Source organism: Propithecus coquereli, unplaced genomic scaffold (assembly GCF_000956105.1).
Source record: "Propithecus coquereli isolate 6110/MARCELLA unplaced genomic scaffold, Pcoq_1.0 Scaffold362, whole genome shotgun sequence".
In the NCBI taxonomy this organism is placed as follows: domain Eukaryota; kingdom Metazoa; phylum Chordata; class Mammalia; order Primates; family Indriidae; genus Propithecus; species Propithecus coquereli.
The window spans coordinates 1566640-1593229 of NW_012149308.1; the positions used below are offsets into that span (position 1 = coordinate 1566640).

Sequence of the window (26590 nt, forward strand, 5' to 3'; positions counted from 1 at the left end):
GAAAGGGAAAGAGGACGTATACATAAGAGGTGTGCTTGAGCAAGGACCCAAGCGTGGGTTAGAGCACCAGTGTGGCCAGGTTCCCAGGGCCAAAGCCTGAAGTCCCCAGAGAAGCAAGAAGAGAAAGGCTGGCAAGGTTGGCGAAGGCGGGACTGCTAGGCTGGGTACTACAGGGTTCGGTTTGTCTTGGAGGTAACAGGGGTAGAGGGATAATTGTAGCAAAAGACCTACAAACCTGGAGGTCAGGGAGGGTGGCGTGGGTGAACTCCGAACGAGGGAACTGACAGGACGGACTCCTGGGTTTCTCACTCAAGAAGGGGTAGTGGTTGGGGTATCCTTGTCACGGTGGAGAAGGACCAATGGAAGGAGGTAAGTCCCCCTACAGTTCCCAAGCAGACAACACTGCCTCTTAACCGCAAACATCCTCAACGAGAGCTTCAGACAGAGGTGAGAATCCCAGGGACCGGGCCTGGGCCAACAGCTTGGCCTCCACTAAGAGAAAATATAGTTCCAAGCCTGTCCTGTGAGTGTGCGTTATGAGACTTGCTGGGCCTTTGAGAGCCAGATTGAAACAGCAGCTCAGGTAGAGCATGAACTCCTGTATTTGGAAAGCGAAAGCAGCCTGCGCTTCAGAGAAGGGCCTTTATTTCCTGCCTCACCCCAACTTCCTAAGGCTGTGGGGGCCCCCCAGGCCAGGTTTCCGTAGCAGACTCTCCCCCCACCCCACAGGGCCACTGCCTTAGACATAGCCCAAGCCAACAGGAACAGTGGGATGTGAGACATTTATCTCAAAACATTTTATTGTTGGGGCCCCAGCATCCACTAATTTGAAGCTAATCTTCTGAATGAAATGTTTTCAGAAATGCAGAATTAGTAGTAGAAAAGCGATTTCATTTTTAAAAGTCTTCCTTTCCCCAGATACAAAGAAATAAGTTCTTGAGGGTCCTTAAATATCATTATTTGGTATCCATGGAGCCTTAAGGATTTAGCGCTGTCATCCTTCAAACTAACAGGCTGAACTCGAGTTATACTCACAGCCAGACAGGCCTGTCCTTTTTGGAACACACCAAAGACCAAAACTTATAAGAACACGTGTGTCCTGCCCGGGAGAGAGGCCACTCAGGCAGGCAGTGAATCTAGTGAAGTCCGCTAGGCTTTTTTTTTTTCTGGTCAAGGGTGGAAGGTGGTTTGAGAGGGCACCCTGGTGGGCAGCCGGGGAGTAAGTGGGAGGCGCTGCGGGCGCGGAGGAGGAGTTTTGCTCCTGAGTTAATCACATGTATCTCAGAACAACTCAGCTGCTTCTGAACATGTGGCTTATTTGTGTATTTTGGTAACTGTCAATCTTGGAGCTGCTATTTCCCTCTGTGATGTGACAGCTGGAAGCTTCCAGTCAAATGTGAGTCCACCTTGAGAGACTCTAGAGGACTCTGTTGTGCATTGCTGTGCTCATTTCATCTTGGGCTTTATTAGTTTTCTACCCTTATTTTCCTTTTATTGTCACTCTCAAGTATTCTTTCATTGTATTTTTGTTTGTTTTTTCTTTGGGATATAAATTATTGTTTCTAATTGACGAATAATTATATATATTCATAAGACACAATGTAGTGTTTTGATAGATGTATACATTGCAGAATAATCAAATCAGGCTAATTAGCATATCCATTGCCTCAAACATTTCTTTGTAATAGAAAATCCTTTTAGCTGGTTTGAAGTACATATTAATTATAGTTACCATGTTGTGCAGTAGACCGGGAACTCACTCCTCCTGTCTAGCTGAAACTTTGGACTCTTTGACCAACGTCTCCCCTTTCCCCATCCACCCAGCCCCTTGTAACCACCATTTTACTCTCCACTTCTGTGAGTTCAGCTATTTTAGATTCCACATATGAGATCATATGGTATTTGTCTCTCTGTGCCTGGCTTATCTCACTTAACATAATGTGTATGTTTGAAAGTTACCTCAAATCCTTTGTGGAATGGTTAGTGCAGGGTAAAATTAAGTAATTATTAAGAATAAGGTATATATCAATAGCATTTAAAATGCTCCTATGCTTCGACTTAGTTCTGTTAGTCTACGTGAAGGAAATAGTCTGAAATACCCAAACAGGTTTTGTGCATCAATGTGTTTATTATCAGTGTTATTTGGAATGAAGAGACTGAAAAGAACTGGAATCTTTCATAAACAGGAGAACACTTGAATAAACTATGATATTTGATGGACTTTTACACAGCTATTAAAACGATCTTTATAAATGGCTTATACTAACAAGAATGAATGCCTATGTTACAATGATAAGGGACAAACGCAGGTTAAAAATGACACACACAGCAATGCACATACGCCCACATGCCCTCCTGACATATTAGGGAGGGGAATTTTTTTTTGTTGAGACTAGAAGAATATTTACAGTGGCTATTCCTGGGTAATCTGACAGGTGATTTCTACCACCCAGCTCAGCACCTGGTACATGGAAAGGGCTCAAAAAACATCTGTGGAATTTGTGAACATTTGCCAGATTTTCTGAAATGGGAACATATTATGTATTTGTACAATAAATACAGTTTTTTCCCCCAAGACAAAGTTGTATGATGTTCAGAGCAATCACACCTATGTAAAATTCGTGGAAAACAAACCAAATCACACACAGGAAAAAGATGAGCAAGAAATAGTCCAAAATGTTAACAGTAGTTGTCTCTAGGATAAGACTATAGGTGAATTTTCCCTTCCTTTTAAAGTTTACTTTTATAGTGACTAGAGATTCATACAATTCGGGCAGCTCACGTTCTCTCTTCGTTCTCTTTAACAATACGATCAAGGTAAAAGGTGAGATTGCCTGGTCCCTGCCCTATTAAGAATCACACTGGGCCGGGCGCGGTAGCTCACGCCTGTAATCCTAGCTCTCTGGGAGGCCAAGGCGGGCGGATTGTTTGAGCTCAGGAGTTCGAGACCAGCCTGAGCAAGAGCGAGACCCCGTCTCTACCAAAAATAGAAAGAAATTAACTGGACAACTAAAAATATATAGAAAAAATTAGCCGGGAATGGTGGCGCATGCCTGTAGTCCCAGCTACTCGGGAGGCTGAGGCAGGAGGATCGCTTGAGCCCAGGAGTTTGAGGTTGCTGTGAGCTAGGATGACGCCATGGCACTCTAGCCCGGGCAACACAGTGAGACTCTGTCTCAAAAAAAAAAAAAAAAAAAAAAATCACACTGACCGTAGGTGCCCCAAGGGGTAATCTTACCTGGGAACCAGTCGGGCTGTGTGTGGAGTTAATGAATTTTAGATTTAAAAGTCTAGGCCAGGTGTGCTACACCTAAACCTGCTGTTCACCACCTGTGTGACCTCGGCCAGGCTGCTTAACCTCTCTGGAACTTGGGTGCTTCATCAATAAAATGGCTGGTGGGCTAGCTTAAACAGGGTCACCTCTGAGGGGCCTTCCAGAGCTCTCTTTCCATAATTTCAACATTAGAGAAATGTTGGACCGTGAAGGGGGGTGGTGGCTAGGGGGTAGTCCTGTAAGTTGTGGGCAAATTCTGGGATATTTCATCATCTTCTTTGCCTCTAAATCTTCAGTCTCTGTCAATGTTTGGAATGCCCTCCCCTCCCATTCTCCTTGAGCAAATGTAACTCCACCTTTAGCACTTAGAGAGCCACCTCGCCTCCTCTCATTTCATGTGACACACCCCTCTACCCCAACCCTTATCCAAGCATTTCATATTTACATACATATCTAGTGACCTTCTCCATTTACTCTTCAGAATAGGATTTTGTCATTTCTTTCCTCCTAATACAATGTTTTACACATGTAGGTATGCCAAAAAAGTTTTTGTTTAACTCAATGAGTAAGCAAACATTGTGATTTGTCTGGGTCTCATACACCTTAGGAAATAACCTGTGGATAAGTTATATTCTTGATCCCATTTCTAACCTCCTGCCTCGGTCCATTCTGGCTGCCATAACAAAATCTCATAGACTGGGTGGCTTATAAATAACAGAAGTTTTTTCTCACAGTTCTGGAGGCTGAGAAGTCCAAGATCAAAGTGCCAGCAGATTCTGTGTCTGGTGAGTGCCTGCTTCCCGGTTCATAGATGGTACCTTCTCACTGTGTCCTCACATGGTGGAAGGGTGAGGGGTCTCTTTTATAAGGGCGCTAATCCCATTTGTGAGGGGTTTGCCCCTATGACCTAATCACCTCTCAAAGTGCTCACCTTCTAATCCATCACCTTGGTGGTAAGGATTTCAACACATGAATTTGAGGAATGGAGGACATAAACATTCAGACCATAGTACCTCAATCTTTAAAGCATTTCTCACACTTGAGTAATATGTCAGCACTTTTTAAACAAAAAACAAATTCTTGTAGATCCCCAAGTACATAATCTGTTATGGGCTGAACTGTGTCTCCCTAAAATTCATATATAGAAGCCCTAACCCCTAGTACCTCAAAATGTAACTGTATTTGAAGATAGGGCCTTTGAAGAGGTGATTCAGGTAAAATGAGGCCATTAGGGTGGGCCTTAATCCAATCTGGTGTCCAATCTTGCTGCAGAGACACCAGGGGTACGCATGCACAGAGGAAGGACCACGTGAAGACACACTGAGAACGTGGCTGTCTGCACGCAAAGGAGAGAGGCCCCAGAAGAAACCAACTCTGCCAATACCTTGATCTTGGACTTTTAGCCTCCACAACTGTGAGGAAATAAATTTCTGTTGTTTAAGCCACCTGGTCTGTGGTGTTTTGTTATGGTAGCCTGAGAAGACTAATATTAATACAATATCCCTGTTTGAGAAATCCTAAGAAACTAAAAACATTCCACGACCATGGCTAACAATGAAAAACTACTGCTACAAGGGCATTTTGTCTTTACAACTGCTAACATTATAAAGAATATCATGAGAATGAAAACCGAAGGTACAGATTGCTTGTAGCTACTAGAGGCTCTAGCCCCAGTGTTGGAAGCACTGTTCTAATGGCACTGGGTAAAAGGAAAAAACTATTATGCTCCAAACTGGCCAAGGTGGCTGCCCCTCAAGTGGTATTTAGTATGACCTGGAGTGAACTCTTACCAGGGAGGGGCTTCTGACTCAGGGAGTGTTTCACATCTCTGGGATTTGCCTACAGGTACTGTATAGATGGTCTGAAGCTCTGAACCATGAGGGACCACCCTGGAGAAACAGGAACTAGTCATCCCTGAGTGACTTCTCCCCAGACTCTGAAGCACCAGCCGCATTTTGACAGGAAGGAGATTGGGATCCCTCCTGTCTCTCTAACTGAGCCCTGATCCCTCACGCCAAGAGCCAGACATGGGCTTAAGTTGGAATGATCTTCTACACAGGGCCAGAAGTGAGCCTATTTTGAAAACACAGTAGGTGTAGTTTAAAAAAGGTTCTGATCCTTCCAAGTAGGGAAGCTGCAGCTGGTGTTTTGACAATGTTCAGACTGTGGGTGTGTAAGCATTTTATAATGTCTATTTGTAAATGCCTTTCACTGTATTTATAGACTCTTACAACAATGCTAATGAATATCAGTTCTGAAAAATACCAGAGTTTCTGCAATTCTGTGAAGCACATGTCTGGAGCAGCTGACGCCCAATGAGGACGCAGCTCCCAGTGGTCTCCATTCTCCTCAGTCTGCCCAACACGTGGGTACCATTTTGGCAAAAAGGATGTCATTGAACTCAAAGAAAAAGGAAAAAGCCCATCCTTTTGAAACTTATAATCTACTGCAAGTATTTTTGTCTGGTGAATTTCTTTTTTTGAGACAGTCTCACTCTGTTGCCCGGGCTAGAGTGCCGTGGCATCAGCCTAGCTCACAGCAACCTCAAACTCCTGGGCTCAAGCGATCCTACTGCCTCAGCCTCCCGAGTAGCTGGGACTACAGGCATGCGCCACCATGCCCGGCTAATTTTTTCTATATACTATTTTTAGTGGAGATGGAGTCTTGCTCTTGCTCAAGCTGGTCTCGAACTCCTGAGCTCAAATGATCCGCACGGCTCGGCCTCCCAGAGAGCTAGGATTACAGGCGTGAGCCACCGCGCCTGGCCTGTCTGGTGAGTTTCTATGCCCACCGCTGTTAACTACAAGGAGAACATACTAGGAGGCAGGCAATATCACCATATAGCCAAAGACATCAAAAAAGAACGAAGTTTCCCTTATTTCTGACTTTTAGATCAAAATAATGCTATTTTCTTGTATTTTCCTTAGCAGTTTTCATTATGGACACTTAAAACACATGGCTTGCATAGGCAACTAGCAGCTAAGAGTCTCCTCGCTTTACTAGACCAGGAACCTAAATCACAGAGAAGGGACCGACAAAGTCAAGGACCCCAGCAGGTCTAAGTAGAACCTAAGATCCCATAGAAATAACAGCAGCAGCTACTGTTTACTGAATGCCTACCACGTGCCAGGCACTAGAAAAAGCACCCTTCTACATTAAGTATTCAATCCTCACGACTACCTTTCCAGGTACCTACTGTGCCCCATCCCCCTTCAGCGAAGGGCTCGTTGTCTCTGCTGCTGGGAACGCCATCAGCAGGAAGCCTCCAGCTGCAGGCTCCTCCAGGGACCATCTCAGCTGCAGAGAGGCTCCTCAGCCAAGGCACCCCCTTTTCCAGGGTGGCCCACACCCTGCAGTATAAAAGTCTCGGCCATTTCTGCCCAACATGGGAAGACTCAGAAGGGCCATTTTAGCTCCAAACCTCCTGGTGGATTTTGCTGAGGCTTTTTGAGCCAGTATCACAACTTCTCCCTCTGCCCATACCTGCTTCCCTCTTCCTTCCATGGGTATCTAACCCTGCAACATATCTTCATACTAAATGCTGGCTCAGAGTCTGATTCCTGGAGAACCCCGCCTGTGACATCTTCATTTTCATTACATAAATAAGGAAACTGAGACTCAGTGAGATTAAGTCACTTGCAGAGAAAAGGTCACAAAAGTAGTAAAGTAGCAGGGTCTAGATTTGAGCCTATTAAGTCCAACTCCAGAGCCCAAGTTCTTGACCCCTTCTTGAATCTGCTTTCCTCAGCTTCCTGGTCTTCCAGGCTGGGGACCCGGCCCTGGGGACAATGAGTCATCGAGGATGCCAGGCACCCTGTGTCACCCCGGCTCACTGCCACCTGGGTAAATTGCCTTTGCTCCCTGAGTTTAAAAGTACTAGTAATAAACAAAAATCATGCACTTGTCCCATCCGGAGGAATCTGCTCTTCCCATTCAGACCCAGGACAGAAGGTGAGGCTTGTGCACAGACGGAAATGTTGAAGATGCGCCATGTGCATCCCTTGAGAACATGAACTCAGCCAGTGGCATGGCCCAATTTAGCCTGAGCTGGGACAGTTAAGCCAAGGCATGTGGTACGGACGAGGTGTTGAAGTGCACAGGAAGCCAAGGCAAGCAAATAAATAAATAAATTAGCAGCAGCACTAACAGCAGCAATAAAAAACCACCCCAAAGGACCCACCAACCTTCTGGAGGTAAGTAGGGATGGAGGGAGAAAGAGCAAATCCACCAGTTCCTACTGAACAAAAGATTCCAAGTCCATATGGTGACTCTTTTTGGCAGTTTTTCCCCAAAAGGATATACTATCATAATGCACATGTTTGGGCTTTAACTGCCTAAAAAATTTTACGGGTGGAGGGGGAAAGTTGGGAAGAAAAGGAAAGGAAAAGAAAAGAAATAGAAAAGCCCCATTGTCCATGCTCAGGAAACCACCAAGGCACACACTGTGCATTCTCTATTTTCCACCACTTTTCATCCCACCCGGGAGTTGTCAACTCATAAGGATGACAGATGTCAAATGCACAGATCCTGGAGAAACCCCTTGAATTATCCTGTATTCTTTTTTCCTCCAATCTGCAACCTTATCGCCCCTTTCTAACGTAAAACTGCTACGTCTCATTCCTCACTTCTGCGGCCCCCACCCAGTCACGCACCTGCGGATGCGAGGCCAAGGCCAGAGCGCGCCCTCCCTGCTCTCCTGCCCGCCCACGCATCACAACTCAGCCTTAGCTCTGACTGTTAAAGCTGGGTAGAGATTACCCAGCTCAAGCCCCCACTTCATTACAGACAAGGTCCTGTGCTCTGAGGGCGAGAGTGATATACTCAAGGCCACGCAGCTGACTGGTGGCAGAGCTGGAACCAGATGGAAGGTTCCTGATGCCAAGCCAGTCCAATCTTTTCCCACCACATTTGGGATGGTGATAATAAAAATGAGCATCCATATGCACATATTTTATGCGCCAAGAGATTTTCTCTCAAATCAACAACTACAAGAGGGCTCCGCCCACCTGTGAAGATCGGGGATGCGAACGCGAAGCTAGTCCTTCAGAAGCGTTCTGCCCCGGGGTGGATGCTCCTGCCCACGGAGGCTGGATCCTTCCATCAGGAAAGGACAAAACTGGAACACCAGTAACCCCAGTTTCCCTCGCTATGAGATGGAGGGCAGGAGGAGCCTCCCTCCCCTTTCCTAGAATACAGATCCAAAGGCCCTGCTGATACCTGTGGAGTCCCTCCATACCCACCCGGTGGCCAACAATGTCCTAGGAACCATAGGCACTTTGGGACTGTGAAAGTAGTCTCATTTAAATGTGGGGCAACCCGAGCAAGACCAGGGGTACGAGCAGCAGGAACCAGAGTGGTTTGCCTGGCAGCCCTCCCCTTGCATCTCGTGTCCTTGTCTGGATGAGCACAAACAAGCTTGGCTATTTATAGATGGTGAAGACACATTGGAAGGTGATGGGACATTGCTCACTCAATTCCCCTCCAAATTTCTGTTCTTCGTGCAGACTCTGCAAGTATATCTGGAAATAGGCCTCCCTCCAGAGCCCATCCAGGGTACAACATGCCCTGTGACCTTGTAAGGCAAAGGATGATGATATCGTAGACCTCGTCTGCAAACCCACAGCTTGGCATCTCCAAGAGGTTCAAGGGGGCTTCAAAGATACTGAGGCCAACTCTTGGGCAGTGCCTGGAGGAAGGAGAACTCATCATCATGCAATTCTGAGAAAAGTTTGTGGGGTGCCACTTGGAGGAAGAGTACTCGAAAAAATAGCACACGGAGAAAGCATTATAGAAACCCATGAGGATGATGCCTGTGTGAGGTGTTGAGACATCCTAGTGTTTCACTGCCTGGTTCCTGCCATCAGTGGCAGGAAAATCAATGTGGCTCAGTCTGGGCTGAGACTAAATTCCATCACTATGATTGGTTCTTGCTGCAGCAAATAAAATTCATCCTACGTGTGGGTGGAAAGAGAGAAGATTATACACACAAATGAAATGGGGTCAGCAAATAAGGCAGATGTCCCTAAAATACAACACGGTGCTTTCCCCTGTGCCTTATGGGATTCCTATGCCCCATGAGTCAACTGCCCTCCCTCAGTTCCCAGCCTTCCCTGAGTCCTGACTCTGTTGCTGGATCTGGGGGGCTGTTCATCCTCCCACCTCCTACCTAGAGGCCTCCCCACGTGCTGTCTGAGGATGTCCACATTTCCACTCCCGTGGGGCTCCAGAGTATGACCTGCTTGCCGCTATGTGAGAACCCCTCTCCCAGCGAGGTCACAGATTTGCTGAGTGCCTCTCAAACTGCCAGGCAATGATCTAAGTGCCTAAGGCAGAGTGGCTTGTTTTAACACACCACAGCTGAGCCGGGTGGGCCTCACTGTGCCATTTTGCAGAGGAGGAAACAGACTTAGGGAGCTGAGCACCTTGCCCAAGGTCACAGGGTATTTAAGAAGAGAGATAAGGTCTGACCCTCGTGTGCCTGGTCCCAAAGCCCGAATAAGCAGTGAGAAGGCAGGACCCATGTCTGGCCTGGTTACCATAGTTAACTACTACCTAGGCAAGGGCCCTGGCCGAATGTAGGCACTTGATAATATCTGAAATGAATGAATCTCTCTCTCACACACACAGATCTTCTCTCATCACTGAATCCATATCTAGCACCCATTTTCCATCTTCTCTCCATAGCCAATTTTTCACAAGACAAATCCACCCATGCTTGGCCACTTGCCCATTCTCTCTTCACCTCACCCCAGATCTGTCTCCTGCCCCCAGTTATTTCATAGAAATTGCTCGACTGGGATCATCAAGGGCCAACTAATGACCAGAGCCAGTGTGTCCCTGGCTCTCCCTATGGTAGCAGTTCTCCCAGTGTGGTCCCCTGACTGCCAGCAGCTGCGGCACTGGGAGCTCGTGAGAAATGCAAATTCTCAGGCCTTAACCCAGACCCACTGAATCAGAAACTTGGGGCAGCGTAAATCTGTGCTTTGACAAGCCCCCCTCCACTCCTAAGAGGGGTCCCAACATAGTATCTGAGGATGTCCACATTTCCACTACCCCAGATGCAGTGACAGAGTCAGGACTCAGGGAAGGCCAGGGTGATTGTGATGCACACTTAAGCATGAGAACCACTGATCAGTAGTTGCTCCACGCTCCCTCCTTCTAGTTTCCTTAACATCAAGCTCCTCCTACTCTCTGATGACTCCTAGTCCTTCTTCCACGCTGTAAATAGCGATTTTTCCCTGCAGTTGCCTCTCTTCTCTCCTCCTCTTCTTCTTCTTCATAATCTCCCGGAGTGGTTAAATCCACTCCACGTTTGTAACTAACCATCTATGAGCCAATGACGCCCACCTCTGTAATTCCTAGCCAAGACGTCTCTCCTGAATTCTCCAAGGACATGTCTTTATCGCAGAAAAGAAGGGAAACACTCAAAAATCACACAAGGCATCACTAGGACTCTCTGAAAAGAAAATTAGAACACCCGAGTAATCCAAACTCAAAATGACGGTCCAAGCATCCGAGTACACGGTTTACCTGCTGATTTAGGGAACACATGCATGTACTCACTAGCTAGCTTTCTCTTCTTCTTTTTTGATTAATCGATTGACTGGTTTATGCCTACTAAGAGCAAAGGGGTATTTTACAACGCTTTCTTTCGGTGAGCGTGGAGGCTGTACACCTCACTGAGTAATCAGTACCTGGAAGCTTATTTCCTGCTAAATTGCAACCCCGCGGTCTTAAGCCAGGATGCCTCAGTAAATCTAAAGAAAAAATTAACTTCCACGCCAGTAAGTTGGTCTCAAGAGAGACATCTGCCCTTCCCTAAGCACTTACTTGATGTTTGGCATATAAATGTTTACTTAATCTTTGCCTCAAGCTAAAATGCCTCAGAGCTCATCAGTCACTTATCTCCCAGCGTTTCTCTGAAATCCAGGGCTCCAGCAATTACAAGTGGAAAAAAAGCGATTCCACTGCACCTCCCATCCTGGGCTCCAGTTCTCTCAGTACAGCCTCCAGCCCTTCACAGGAAAGCCACATGGTGTGTTTAACATTTAAAGCAATAGGTCATCTCCAAGTGGCACAGGTCTGGGAAGACACTGGGCCGTCTGCCCAACACCCAAATGCCTATCTTCTAAGGCTACTCCCCTGACACATACTTCCACGTGTGCAGGCAACAGACAGTGCCTTCTGGGATATCTGAGCCAAGTCCCCCATGTCTGGAACCTCCTCGCTGAATGGCCGGCTTCCACCCTGGTAATCTCACAGCCAGCAGCCAAAGCGAAGGCTGTTAACTCTGCTCTGCTTGACACGGTCCTGCCTTTGCAACATCAAGGTCACATCTCCCACCTGCCTTCAAAAGCCCCCTCCTCATTGGAGGCTCCTACGGCCTACTGCCAACACTGTTGAACGCTTCTTATCACTATCATTAAGCCCCAGGACACAGTGACACCCATCTGGGAGGACACTGGCTCTTAGAACGTTGCTCCCCTCCCCGTCCAGCTCTCGCTGTCTTCCTGAGCTTATGATGGCCATGTGGGCCATCCGTCCCATCACCAGCCCCTCCGTCCCCAATACCTTCAGCCCTGAGACCTTCGTTCATTCTTCTTCAGTCGCCCACAATCGCAGCCCCACCTGCTGCTCGTACGTTCACCTTCCGAACAACCCCGCCCCCAAGGTTGTAAGCACAGGCATTTTAGCTTGAGGCAACCACCATCTCCTGTGCTTCCTTCTGGCCATTGACTTTGCCCACTCCATCCTGGCCTGCCTCACCTCCTTCCCCTTCATCCCAGACCCCCGCCTCTCACTCGAGGTCCCCAACACCAGCCCCTCCCATCCCGTGCCCTGCTGGTCGCCTGCCCCTCCACTGGGAGAGCACGCGCTGCAGTGGACGCACAAAGCTCCCTCCCGACTTGGAGCAAAGGCTAACAAACCTTTTCTGGTCCAGCCAGCCTGCTTCCACCGCTCACAATTATTTTCTTTTGAGGGCACACACCTGCTCTGCCCCTCGGTGGCTGGCCTGCTGCCTCCTGTTGCGAGCAATTACTACAGCTGAGGGCAGCCTGCTTCTCCCCACCATTTCCTTGGATTTTTCTTTTTCAGCTTTTGTACTCTTCTCTCAAATCTCAGGGCCTCTTCTCACGGAGGCTTCTGAACGCATTCTTATCAAATCAATAATACGCATTGTTAAACATATAACATCACATTCATATGGATGTGTCTATATATACCCATACAAAAAGATTTAGGTACAGGCAGTTGTTTGAAATATGTTTACATTCAAATATCAAAACAAGTGAGGAGGCTTTACACTTTTGAGTCTCCATTTTGTCAGATGTAAAAGGAGGAGTAGACAGAACGTTCTTTCTGCCAAAACCACATTAGTCACGTGGTGGCTAGACAAGGTGAGCAGCCCTGTCTTTGCACACTGTGAAACGATAACCGAGGCATCCCTAGGCATAGACTTGAAGACAGAGGAGGCACCTATGGCCTAGGGGAATCTCCTATCACCACTGAATTTTTAAATCAACCCTGGTATTAAATTTTTACGTCTTTTTTGCCTGTTAAAATTCCATATTAACTTACTTTCTAGAAGCAGGAAGAACACTCTTATCAATGGTCAAGCATTTAACGGCTGAGGAAGAGAATAATCACCGTAAGATCCTTACTGTGTGCTCAGACTGGACACAAGCTGCTTGCTGGTGTCATTCTGGTTGTCCTAGATATAATTCCTGAACGCCGATCTGGAACAGCTAAGTCCCCCCATTACTAAGCTCCAGAACAGTGGCTTGCACACAGTAGCCCCTCACTATGTTTTTAAGTGAACATACCTAAAAGAAACTATGCTTATGCACTATATTCCTTTTTTATCAAAGATGTGAGTTCCTGTTTAAAAAGAAAGAAATTATTCTCTTCTGAGAGCCACAGTTGGCAGCAGGCTTTCTGGCTGGTGAGATGGAGCTCGAGCCCAGACGCTGCAGCTGGAGCGGCAATGCCCAGCTCCCAACGAGAGCTGCAAACGACAACTACGTGTCCATTTGCTCAATCGTCTGTCCGTCCATCCATCTACCTGGTCAGGTAAATCCTGGCAAAGATTTGGGTGCACAGAGCATACAATACCCTTTTCTCCAAAGGATCACTGACACAAACCTGTTTAAGTTAACATTCCTACCTCTAATTTGGCAGAATAAAACAAGTTCATAAGCCAATATATGGGTTAATTTGTCTAATGTAACTGCCTAGCCAAAAAAAAAAAAAAATGAAGTGCACTGAGTACTTGGGAACAGTAAGCCTTCCTTTGATTTTTTTATATTGCAACCCATAACACACTAGGTACATTAGAATGTAAGACACACATGCTAAAGAGCTTATACAGAGGCTGGGAAGGATGACAGGAGAGGCAAAATTGAACAAAATATAAGCACTGGCACCTCCCCCCCTTTTAAGGAACCATGGCATTCAACAAGTGTTTGTTAAATGAGCCACTACCATATGCTCGACACCGTAAGGCATGTGGAGATGACAAAACACACTCTTGATCTGCTTTAAATCTGGTAAAGGAGTCCGGGGGTGTGTGCATCCCAAGTGGCACAGCATGAGGCCCAGCACTAGGCTAAACACGGGGTGTCAGGCGTTTGGAGGAGAGAGCAATCGTGAGAGCTAAGGGAAGGCTTCCAGAGGGGGGCATGCTAGCTGCGCTCTGAAGTCGGGGGCATTCACAGGCCCATGAGAGGCGGCCAGGGGCGGGCACCGTCAACAACTTGGGGGAATCTGGAGTAGTGGTTCTCATGGTGTGGACTCCACCAGCCATATCAGCATCACCCAGGAGCTTGTTAGAAATGTAAATTCCCAGGCCCACCTGAGACCTATGGAGTCAGCAACTGCAGGGGTAGGGCCCAGCGATCTGCTGGGAACAAGCTCTCCAGGTGATTCTGAGGCACGTTCAAGTTCGAGAACCATTGAGTTAGAGTAGGCACTGCTCTCCCTTAAACGGGCAGAGCAGGATTCCCCACTCCACCCCCATTCCCCCTACTCCCTACCCCTGCTTTTGCAGAACTTGGGGGCTGGGCAGCCATGGGGAGAGAGCTGGGCTGGGGGCTGCTCAGATGGCACCCACAACATTCAGACCAGTTACATTTCCCACTGGCTTCTGTACAAACCGCTCTCATGCATCTTCCTTGGTGGCCTGTACTTCTAACTGACAACTGGATGCTGGGAGAACTGGAGGCAGAGAAGAGCTACGTAGAGGCGGAAGGCAAATGGGACATCTATGACCCCAGAAGTTGAGCAGTGATGACATGTTTCCCCCAGGCTTGCAAAGCCTGCACCTAAGCCCATAACCAGAGGGTTGAGAGCAACTCTAGAAGGCTAAGAAGCAGTCAGAATGCTACTTCTCTTCTGATGAGATTATTAAAAAGAGCAGCAGGAATATTTCAGAAATGGTTTTTGAGCTAGCTGAAATGTTTACAGCCCCTGGAAGACCAACAGAACTTGGCAAAGCATGGCTTCAGCTCTCCTTTCACCAACCATAAAATGCTGGGCAGCCTTTGCTGCTGCACACCTTCTCCCTGCTTGTGTAGCTCATATTCTTTGCAGGAGCACTTAGGTTTACATAACTGTTTTCTTCTGATGTATTAGCTGCTGGGCCAACCACATCACTGAGGTGACCCTTGCTAAAGTCATCAGGACTGTCAAATGGCCCCATTATGTGCATGTGCAAAGAGCCTTCTACTATCAGTCCACAGACGAGGGTGTGACACAGAGGGGCCAGCCCAGCTCAACAGGGGGCAGTTGTTAGACTAGACCTTGGTAGAAGCCTGTAGTATGACAGAGGTAAGCCAGTTGCTACACGAATGGGCTCACACGCAGCTGCGATGACCACAGCTCTGTGCTCAGCGGGGCAGCCGGCCTCCCACACACAGGCATGTATGTGTCTGCCACTGCCGGTGAGATTCTGACGTCTCTCAGTCACCCACATCGAGACCTGCCTCTATATTTGGGTGGGGAGCATGTTTTTGCTGTCATTGTTATTAAAAGCAAATTGAGCCATGCTACAAGATGAATAAATGTTGAGGACATCATGCTAAATGAAATAAGCCAATCATAAAAGGTTGAATACTATATGATTCCACTTATATGAGGTACCTAGAGTAGTCAAATTTATAGAGATAGAAAGTAGAATAGTGGCTGCCAGGGGTTGTGGGGAGGGGAAATGGGGAGTTGTTTAAAGGGTACACAGTTGTAGTTTTACAAGATGAAGAGTTCTGGAGATGGTTGTACAATAATGTGAATAGACAATGCCAATGAACAGTGCACCTAAAATGGTTAATATGGTAATTTTTGTTATGCGTATTTCACCGCAAATTAAAATTTTTTTAAAAAAGTAAATGAGCTCATCATACCGCAGTGTACCTAGTTGAATAGGCAATAATAAAAATGACAATGAAAATAACATTGATTTACAGGCATGGGGATATATACTTGGAAATGATTCAGATGTATTCCATTATCACCCTCAATTTATAGATGGACAAAGCGAGGTGAGAAGGACAGTGACTCACCGAGGCTCGCATCCTCTTAGGAGGTGGGCTGAGATTCAAGCCCGGTGGACGAACTCCAAATTGAAAGCTCTGAAGCCCCATGCAACTCTCACCATGCAAACTCAGCTTATAAAAACAAAAACTCAGGCCAGCCATGGTGGTTCACGCCTATAATCGCAGCACTTTGGGAGGCAGAGGTAGGAGGATCACTTGAGCCCAGGAGTTGGAGGTCAGCCTGGGCAATATAGCAAGACCCTGTCTCTGTAAAAAATTTAAAAAATTAGCTAGGCATGGTGGCACATGCCTGCAGTCCCAGCTACTTGGGAGGCTGAGGCAGGAGGATTGCTTGAGCCCAGGAGTTCTGTGATCGTGGCACTGCGCTCCAGCTGGGTAATAGAGCAAGACTCTGTTTCTTAAAAAAAAAAAAATTCAGTGAGTGACTATGTTTAGGTACGCCTAAAGACCTCCAGGGGTCACTGACTTGCTCTGGAGTGTTACACCAACACATAACATATACATGTAATGGTATAAAGTTCTGGCAATGAACTTGTGGAGCGAATTCAACAGTTCCTTGCTCTGTAGTAGGCATCTTAGGTCTGGAATACACAATGTCGAATTCTGATTTCACGTTACTAACACATGTCCAGCCAGCTAGTGAACAAATTTTAGTTTTGCCAAGCACATCTCAGAACACGTGCCTGAATAAAGCATGTCCCTAGCCTTTGCAGGTCTTACAGCTCAGAGAGGAGCTATCTGCCAGGCCAGGTCCCAGGTCCCACAGCAGGCTGTACAGTGAAGAACAGAGGGAGCTTGGGGCGTGGAAAGAAGCCCCCCAGAGCAGCAAAAGGGTCAGGGGATGTAGCCGCATGTGAGATGTGCACACCCGAGGCCAGCACGACATCCAGGGGGACAAAGGAGGACGTGCCACCCATATTTCCAGGCTGAAGGGCAGCTGGCCTTGCTGTCATGAAGCCCAGGAATAATCACTACGTTTGCGCAGGGAGATGCTGGGCAGCCAATCCTCACCTGGTAATCCTGAAACCCACAAGGCGCCCCCCAACCTCACATCTGCTTCTGCCTGAGTGCAGGAGCAAGGACAGAGGGACTGGCGTCTTCAGACAACTTTGCGAGAAGATGTAAGAGGGCAGCTTGATGCCCCTTCTCCTCCCCTCTCCCTTCCTCCCAAGGTCTGTGGCACTGGTCCCCTCCTGTGTTCCATGGCCGTCCCACCTGCCCCGGCAGCGATCGTGGAACAGTACCTGGTGTGTGTCAGCGGACCCACTGGTCGCTCTGGTCTTCTCGGGGGCAACGCGCCAGGTCTGTTGAGAGAGTTGGTCTTGGGTGGCCGAGGCTTTTTTGGCGGTATGGCAGGAACGGAGGGCTTCTGTAAATCCAGTTTTGGCTCTCTCTCTGGTCTTTCTTTAAGTCATTGTTTAAAACAGCATAAAGAAAACAGATAGATATAGTGTAAATGACAGTACTTACATGTAGATTGCTCACTTCCTGCCTTAAGAAACATCACTGATGCCATTTCCAAAGGTGAAGCTGGGAGGCAAAGAGCACTACTTATTCCGTCAAGAAAAAGCCCCATGGAGCTCATCGTTCCCCCCTCTCCACACCTCTGCTCACACCCATCCCTCGGCCTGGAGGGCACCTCTGGCCACTGTCTACCATCGGCAAGCTCCAGCTCATCCTTTGAAGCCTGGCTGAGATGTGACACTGTTATGTTCCCTATTCAACAGACGGACCCGCCCTCTAAGGCAGACTTCCTTCCTTCCCCACCTGAGCATGAAGGGGCAGCCTGTCATAAACAAGCCCCACTCGGACACTTTCTGGGCGTTTGCAAGTGTGGCATGGCCCTGAGAGCAAAGCCCACGTCTGGTCATCTCCCTAGAGCCCTATGCAGTGCTGACACATAGCCAGTGCTCAGTAGATGACCGACGAGTTTGGTCAATGGCCCCACGGGACCTGCTGGGTATGGGAAGAAAAGAGGCCCAACACCTCTCAGGCTGGCCTCTGAAAAGGGCCATGAGCCAATAAATGGGGGAGTGTTTCAGGGAACAATGGGTTCTGGATTCTTCTTGTGCACAGTTTGAACTTGGAAGGTAAACTGGGACTTCACAGGTATTTGGTTTCCAAGGCTTTTTGGAATCAGAACTATTAGAATGAAGTTGAAGCCAGATTTGGTGGCCAAACTGGGCAGTGTTCAGTGACAGTATCATGTTTTCTGTTTCTAACTAGCCTTGCCCCATGCATGTGTAAAAAGTACTTATTCACGTTCTTCCTGATAAAGATGGAACTTCAGAGCGTTGCCCACTGGCGTATAGGTAGGTTCCCTGTGTTTACTTGCAAGATGGTGCTCAGAAGACCTTTTACTTGCAAACACAGACTCATGTTGTTTGGGCACCCAGGGTAATTGACAAAAGCTTAAAAAAATAAAACCCCATCAGGTGTTATACAGGTATTATTGTGTTCATTCCCACAGTGTTCTCTGTGGGGAAATATGCTCCAGTCGGGAATGCTGGGAACTCATCTTCTGGTCCATGGGGGCCAGAGGAGGAAGGGCTCAGCCGAAATGCAAAGCAGAGGGCAATTTCTCCTGCTGGGCAGCAGCAGGACAGGGACAGGAACTGCAGCAGCCTGCAGAAGAAATGGGAAAGGGGGTTTGTGCTGACACAACAGGGAGGCCGAGTCTCAGGGCAGGGCTGGTTCCCTGGCTTCCCTGGTGTTCCTGACTAGGGCTTTTGCCTCCCTGACTTACTGTGGCACAGAACAAGGAATCACCGGAGGGGAAGAAACCAGGAGTGTGGGGCCACTTGGCCAGTCAACTAGGGTGGTTGTTCACACGGAAGCTGAGTCCTTATGTCAGTCAGCGTGGGCCAGCACAGGAAGCGTCCTCATCACGGAGCCTATCACCCAGAAACTAGCCATGCGTCCTCCATGAGGACAGAGGACAGTGTTTGGTTATTTCACAACACATTTATCTATTAAAGAGCTGTTCATAGGGTATATACTCAATGGCTATTGTTTTTACTGATATGTGACACAGACCTGGCCTTTACAATGAAGTTCCACAACCCAAGTTCTAACTGTTCACCATGAAAGAAAGAGGTATAGCTTCTTAAGAGCTTGCAATGTTGGGAAAACTTTTGGCAGGCTGATAAGAAATATTAAATTTCACAATAAAATTTCATGAGGCCACCAAGGAGTACCTCCCAATAATTACATTCATTAATTCAGCATTTCTCTTGTGACTTAAAAATAACTGCTTTTTAAAATAGAATTTGCTCAGCCTCCTGTTCATAATAATAACATAGCACTTTTCCCATAAAAATATGTGATCAATCAAATTTTAGGCATCTAATAAAATGAGTCCTTCCACAGCATGCAGATTTCTTTGGGAGAAATACTCAAAGTGGTAGGAGTCAAACACGTTTGTAAACCTGACTGCGTGAGACGTGTTAAGCTACTTCTCTGCCAATGACACTTCTGACCACCTTCAGGAGATTCCGGGCACTGAGCCACTTGTCCCAGTATTGCTATGCTGTCTTTCCCGGTCCCCAACATTCTTGACCAAGGACATTCAAGATATTCAGTGTCTGTAACAACGTTAGCTAGAGTTAAGGGCCCATCAGTGACTAAGGAAGAGAGCTTTCATTTGTCTGGATGGGAATTTCGACTAAGCCAAGTCCATCTGTTAACAGTGAATGAACCCTGGGGCACCAGACACGGGGGAGGGGCTGGGTGGAAACTGTCAGATACATTTCAGGCCCTCGAGGAACTTAAACGGACGTCAGGGGACTTCAGGGTGCAGAGAGGGTGGCCATGGCAGACACATCACAAAACAGCTCCAACGTGTTAAGTGACTGGTCTGGTTGTTTTTCATCTGATGAGAAAGTCTGGCCCTACCATATAACCCTCTCCTATTTCCTTAGAAATGGGATGTTTAAAAGCAATCAAACCAAAACCATAGTCACCACATTCGAAAGAAAAAGCAAAATCCGTGGGTATTCTGGACTAGCCCTATGACAGACAGCTTCTGCTCTTGCTGTTCTAGAAGTGCCAATGAAGAATTGATTTCATACCTTTTTCTTCTGTTCTATTCGGAAGTGTTTCTGGTCTTTCAGGAGGTATCTTCTTAATTTCATGTTTTCTCTCGGTGGTACCTAGGAGGGAAAGGATAACAGTAATCAGAAAATGTTTTCTCTATTCATTTATTAGACACAATAGCATTTAAATATGTATCAGGTAGAGCAAAGTCAATATTTTTTTCCCTGAGCTAGGTGCTGGTATTAACCTAGCAAACATGAGCTGCTTAGAAACAGAGCAGAAGTCATTTCTGGCCTATGTCACTAAGTTTGCCTGCCTATACATCCTTAATTTATAAGAACACTACTAACGTTTTCTAATATTGAAACCTGATTTCCTTAGGCATCAACATAGTCAAAGAAAATTACTGGGCAGGGATGGTAAATGTGTATAAACAAACAGATCGGTCATCAAAATATACAAATACGGGGCCACTGGGTATTGTTCTCTACAAATATAATAAAAAGGGGTTTCATAGGAATCTGGATTCCATTTTGTAGCAGTTGTAAAATCTGGACTGGAATTATGTGATAACCCCTCCCATTAAGAGGTGAGGTCCCCTTGCCTGGAATGTGGGTGGCTTATGACTGTTTCCATCACTAGCCAAAGTGATACCATGTATTAATAATTTCCAAATCTGGCTCATAAAAGGCCATGTAGCTTATGCTTTATTTGCTAGAACTTCCATGTGAGAAGTCAGCTATCCTGGAGAAGCCTACAGCCCCAGCTAAGCCCAGCCTTCCAGCCACCCTTGCCAAGCAGAGCTAGACATGTGAGCGAAGCAGCCATCTTTGAAGTGGATCCTCCAGCCTCAGCTAGCCTAGCATTCCCAGCCCAGGTGCTAGCCAGGATGGAGCAGAGACAAGCCATCCCAGCCACATGCTGTTCACATTCTTGACCCACAGAATCCACTAGCATAAGAAGATTATTGTTTTATGCCACTAAATTTGGGGTGGTTTGTTATGCAGGAATAGGAACCGGAATATAGTTTTAAGTTGAGGGAGGTGCAGAGAAGTTACAGTGGTCCTTTCTCTTTGCATCCAAATCCCTCAAGAATTACATTTTTGCAAAGGTACCATTTAGCATTTAATCTTTACCCACATGGACTGCTGCTGCTCCCTCACCTGGGGTCCTCCTCAGTGCCAGTGGCCTCAAGCATGTAAGAGCACTTGGAAAACAGCTGAAGCACAAACCAATCAAAAGTACTCCTCTTCCTTACAGACTTGGTTGAGTGCTTGACAAACCTTTTACATGACCAGCCCCCAAAATGGGTGCTTGGTACTAAAATCTCAATTACACAGCCTCAGAGGCCAAAAGAAGTTGAAAAATATCCACCAAACACACACTTTACTCAAATCCCCTTAATGATGCACAACAAATTAAACACTGCATCTAATTTCTGTCAATTCTATATTTGATTTTCCTTTTATCAAGTAATCCAACACAAGGAAAGTTGATGGTGGGGAAAATTTGGATACCTACCTTCCCCACCACAAAGCAGTTTCCAAGATTATTCAGCAGGATAAATGAGTAATAGCAGTAATCTACAAAGATTAAATGTCATCTTGCTTTGCCGCACAGACACCCAGCATAAACTTTGGTAAAATTGTCTTTAAAGGAGAAGAATTTGCCTACCATGCTACAATCTAGTCTCCTAACAATAATAAAAATGTTCGGTACCATTCCTAGAGACACAGAAACAATTGGCAATCCTACTATATTAAAGAATCCAATCCTAGTTATATTCTAGGCCAATCCTAGCTACATTCTAGGCTGCCTAAACCTTGGACCACTCAACTCCATGGTCTCTAATCAGTTACCAAGTTTCCCTCTGGGGAAAAGGGCCTTTAGAGAAAAGCAAATAAATAGCCTGCTTTCATTTCAGCACAATAAAATATTTATATGGCCAGAACCACTAGGTGGCAAAATGAAACTGCTCAATGCAAACAAGGATGGAGGTGGAGCAGGAGATGTAATTAACATCCCATTTCAGGGCTTAATCTCTGTAATTCTCAACTATGCCCAAGGGAATGGAAAAGCAATTTGGGGTCAAGTTGATTTTTTCCCCAACTTGGTGGGCCAAAACAACTTTTAAAAAAAATCACTTCTTAATAAATATATAAGCAAACCAATCTGAAAATTTATTCATAGGTTAAATGCCATAGAAATACCATAATTGTGAATGTATAGAACTAAAAATTCCCCTTTTTCTTCTGTTTTAGTTGTTAATTTTTTAAAAAATGTCACTTAACTAGCTATTCATGGAGGAGTTTCTCCCCGCAATTAATTTTGACAATTATAAAGAGGAGTTCTATTGGGAAATATGAACTATCATCTTTATATATGAGAATACAGTGCACAATGAGTTATAAAATGTCCACCAATGTCAATCCTTCCTACATTATTCAGGCTTTATATCCAAACTACACAGAAAAAGGGAATTGGACTCTTAAAAATTGAAAAAGAATCATAAGGAAAAGTATTTATTGCTAGAAAAACATCTTTTAGTTGGGGGGATGTAAGTGAAGTGAGCACAAGTTTTGGTTAACCACACGGGACACACATTGAAAATTCAGCAACACTGTATATATACAAGGCTGCTCTGATCCGTGGGAAACAATATTGCCCAAGCTGACTCAATTGGGCTCAGGCAAAGCAGGACAATTAGGTTGTTCTCTACTCAAAGCTATTTATTAAAAAAAAAAAAAAAAAAAACACCAACAAGAAAACTGGCTTATTATAAATTCTTTCTGATCATTCTCTTTGGGAGCCCACATTTTCACACTGTATCAGGGACACATTTTAATGGTATGTCTATTTTTTAAGGAAAAACAGCAGTATATTTAAAACCTGCTTGCTGGGACCGAATTGTAACTTCTCAATTTGGCAATCTATGGCATTTGAACCAGGAATCTTGAGCTCTACCCAGGACGATTTGAATATATGCAAAAAGAAAAGATGTACATTTTATTTGATGGAACTAATAGGTACGTTACCTGCCCCTTGTTTGATGATAGGAGCGGATGGAGGCGGTGGCTTCTTGGGTCTCTGAAAAATTAATCAAAATTATACCACGTGAGATTGTTGGCAAGCCTGTCCTCTCACAAAAGGACCACAGACATTGTTTTCTGTGTGCCGTTTGGACAATTTAGAGAACCTCTCCAAAAATTGAGCAATTCTCTCTCCAGGGACGTCAGTTTTTGGCACCTCTAAACAAACACTAAAATAAATTCAGTCGGCAAAACAAAACTCCAATCGACAAATGAAACGCCATTTCCCTCTTTCTAAATTTGTAACAGCTTTCTGGAAAAGCACGGCTCAGCAAAAATGGCCTGAAACCAGCAAGCACAATGGTACTCCTACGCTGAAGCTGCATTTGCAATTAAGATTTAATCTGCTGAATAACCATGCAATTCGAAAAGAGTCACTGTGAAGACTCAAAATCAAATCTGCTCTGGACGTGGGACCTTTAGCAAAATGCAGCCTGAGGACCCACTGAGGCCAGGTTGGGTTCCAAGCCTTCTGCCCTTTTCTGCGCCGAGGCAGGCAGCCCATTCGTGAGGCCCCCAATGGACTAGCTAGACCCAGTCACACGTGAAAAGCTGGAATGGAGGTTTTTTTTGCGTATCGGCTGCTATTTGTTTTTCTCACACACTGTCACTCTGTAGGTGACGGAGGCAGCAATGCAATCAACGGCATTCATCCCTGAACCGGTTCCAGGGTAGCCAGGCATTTCCTTGTCACCCAGGATTGACTATAGGAGGGAGATACTCAGGGTGGACTTGGCGAACGATTCAGTGGCCAGAGAATCCAGCCAGGGCACCATTCTTGGGCAGCTGTGTTAAGCGGAAAAAGGGCCCCAGGGAAAGCGGAGAACCACCTCAACATCAAAATTATCAAGGAAAGATGGGGATGGGAAGGGTTTGAGCATAAGATCGATGTCACTGCCAATACTTCTCACCCTCTCTGGGCATCATATACCTGTGATCTTAAAAAGCTCCACGGAGTGTCTTTGGCATTCTGAAAATGTACTACTGTGACATCACCGTTACCGCAGGCACCAGTAAAAGCACCTGCCCATCACCAGCTCTGACTCACCAGTGCCTGATGCAGCACTGGGGCATGGGAAGAAATGGTTTTAAGTAAACCCAGAGAATATCAGACCTACATGGAACTTCCTCAGGGGGCACTGTAGAACGGAGGCCCTGGATTCAACAGCATTTCAGCTCTGCTTTTACTAGCTGGGTCATTCAGCCAAGTTACTCTAAGCAGGCAGTACAGCGTGGTGGCAAGAGGTGGGGTTCCAGAATCTGTCACTATAAATCCTGGCTCTTTCCATCATTAGCTGTGACACTGTGCAAGTGATCTCACCTAGGTGAACCTTCTCATCTATAAATATTGATAATACTACCCCCCCCTTAAGAGGTGGTTTTACAAGCAGAAGGAGTCAGTAAGCACTGACTTGTTTAATCCATGTGACAACTCTATAAGAGAGTGATATTATTACACCCATTTTACAGATGCAATAATTGAGGCTTTGGGAGACGAAGCTATTTCCCAAGGTTACCAGGCTATTAAATGGTGGGGGCAGGGTGACTGGGAGTCAAGCCCAGGGCTGTCTGACCAACAGGCACGCTCTTAACCACCCTAAAGAGTCCATCCTGCCAGAGAATATCCACAAGACAAACCATCACATGGCCATGAAACCACACAAGGAGTTTATAAAAGCGCAGGGAACTGTATTATGTTAAAGTTGGGGAAAAAAATGGGTAACAAATTGCAGCTACAGTATGAGCTCAACTATGCTACAACATATAGAGAAAGAGACTGGGAAAAAAGGCATTTAAAGCGGTGATCTCTGATTATGGGTGTATACACGCGTGTATGCTTGTTTCCTTCTTAATGTTTTTGTTTTATCTGAGTCCAGACAAATATACTTTATTATAAACAAGAAAGCAAGCTGCCCTGAGGGCCACCTGCCCTATATACAGGTGTGCCACAGAAAGACCTGTTTCTGGCTCATGGTTTCACACTATTCTTTCCTCTTTTGTCAGCCCCTTCTAGCTTCTCCACCGAAACCTTTCATTTTCTTCCTTCTGTTTTTGTGTAAATTAGACTGAGGACAGTTGTGTGTTTGCCTAACGAAGTTACTGAAACTCTGCCAATTAACCTTCCTTTACCTGAGAATCAGAGAACAGGTATCCCTCCCAGATACCGTGGTTCCAGACCACCGCAATGAAGCGATCGCAATAAAGCAAGTGACAGACTTTTTTTGGGGGGGGGGTTCCCAGTGCACATAAATGTTTATACTATACTGTCATCTATTAAGTGTGCAATAGTAGTATTTTGTCTAAAAAAGAGTACATAATTGAAATATACTTTATTGCTAAAAAAATGCTAAGGATCATCTGAGTGTTCAGCGAGTTGGAATCCTATTGCTGGCGGAGGGTCTTGCCTCGATGTGGACGGCTGCCGACTGGTCAGGGTGGTGGTTGCTGAAGGTTGGGGTGGCTGTGGCAATTTCTTAAAATAGGACAACAATGAAGTTTGCCGCATCGATTGACTTCCTTTCACAAAAGATTTCTCTGTGGCACACGATGCTGTCGGATAGCATTTTACCCACAATAGAACTTCTTTCAAAATTGGAGTCAATCCTCTCAAACCCTGACACTGCTTTATCAGCTTTTTCCCTTGAGCACTTAGAAGCCAGTGTAGGCTTCTTAATTGGCCTAATTTCAATATTGTTGTGTCTCAGGGAGTAGGGAGGCCTGAGGAGAGGGCGAGAGACAGGGAATGGCCAGTGAGTGAGGCAGTCAGAACACACACAGCGCTGTTCAATTCAGTTCGTCTTATATGGGTGCCGTTCACGGCACTCCCAAAGCAACTACCACGGGAACAAAGATCACTGATCACAGATCCCCATAGCAGATATAATAATAAAGTATGAAATATTGTGAAAGTTACACAGGGCCACAAAGTGAGCACATACTGCTGGAAAAAACAGCACCGATAGATTTGTTCCACGCGGGGTTGCCACAAACCCTCAATTTGTAAAAAACACAGGCTCTATGAAGCACAATAAAGCAGAGTGCAGTGAAACAAAGTATGCTTGTAATTTCTTATTCACGAAACCGCCAACACCCTGTGGCCTTATTCTTCTCAGCCAAGTCCCAACAACGCCTACCCCTGGGTGTCTTCCTCACTCCTTGCTGGTTTGAAAATTTCTATAACCAACTGCACATGAGCTACCTCTCACCGAGGCTGTTACCCCAGCGACCTTGCCTCAAAACCACAGGGCCCCAAATTTTTAAAAGACAATTACAAGTCATCATATTTTCCAAGATTACTGGGCAAAGAAAAAAAAAAATCCTGTTGTGTCAGATTCAGCATGTAGCAGACACATGAAATGCGACAGAGCAGAGGGGCACCGGGGGAGGAGAAGGGGATGAGCGATGTCGCGCTAACAGACAGCGTATGCCAAGTGTGGTCACAACAAGCGTGTGTGTGAACATGGCAAAGGGCGGAGACAGAAGTGCGAATTTTTGTTCGGAACTCTGGCAGTTGTGAAGACAGTTGGGGTAGTTTGGGAAGGAAGGAACAGTTTGGGAGCTGTCTGTCTTGCGTCTACCATGCTTGAGCAATGCTGGCCAGGTGCCTGCTTTGCTTATCAGCTGAGCGAGTCACAGGTTTGCCT

The 26590-nt window shown here is 46.1% G+C and overlaps 1 protein-coding gene across 3 annotated transcripts in view; it reads right to left on the reverse strand.

Annotated features, from left to right (window-relative positions):
* The window catches only part of SH3KBP1 (SH3-domain kinase binding protein 1), a 330680-nt gene that overhangs the window by 36744 nt on the left and 267346 nt on the right, over positions 1-26590 (reverse strand). For all 3 annotated transcript variants that reach the window (XM_012651703.1, XM_012651704.1, XM_012651705.1), the window contains 3 exons: positions 22893-22944; positions 19893-19973; positions 17067-17226 (listed from right to left, as the gene is read on the reverse strand). In XM_012651703.1, coding sequence (XP_012507157.1) covers positions 17067-17226; positions 19893-19973; positions 22893-22944 — 293 coding nt within the window. The remainder of the gene's footprint in view (positions 1-17066; positions 17227-19892; positions 19974-22892; positions 22945-26590) is intronic.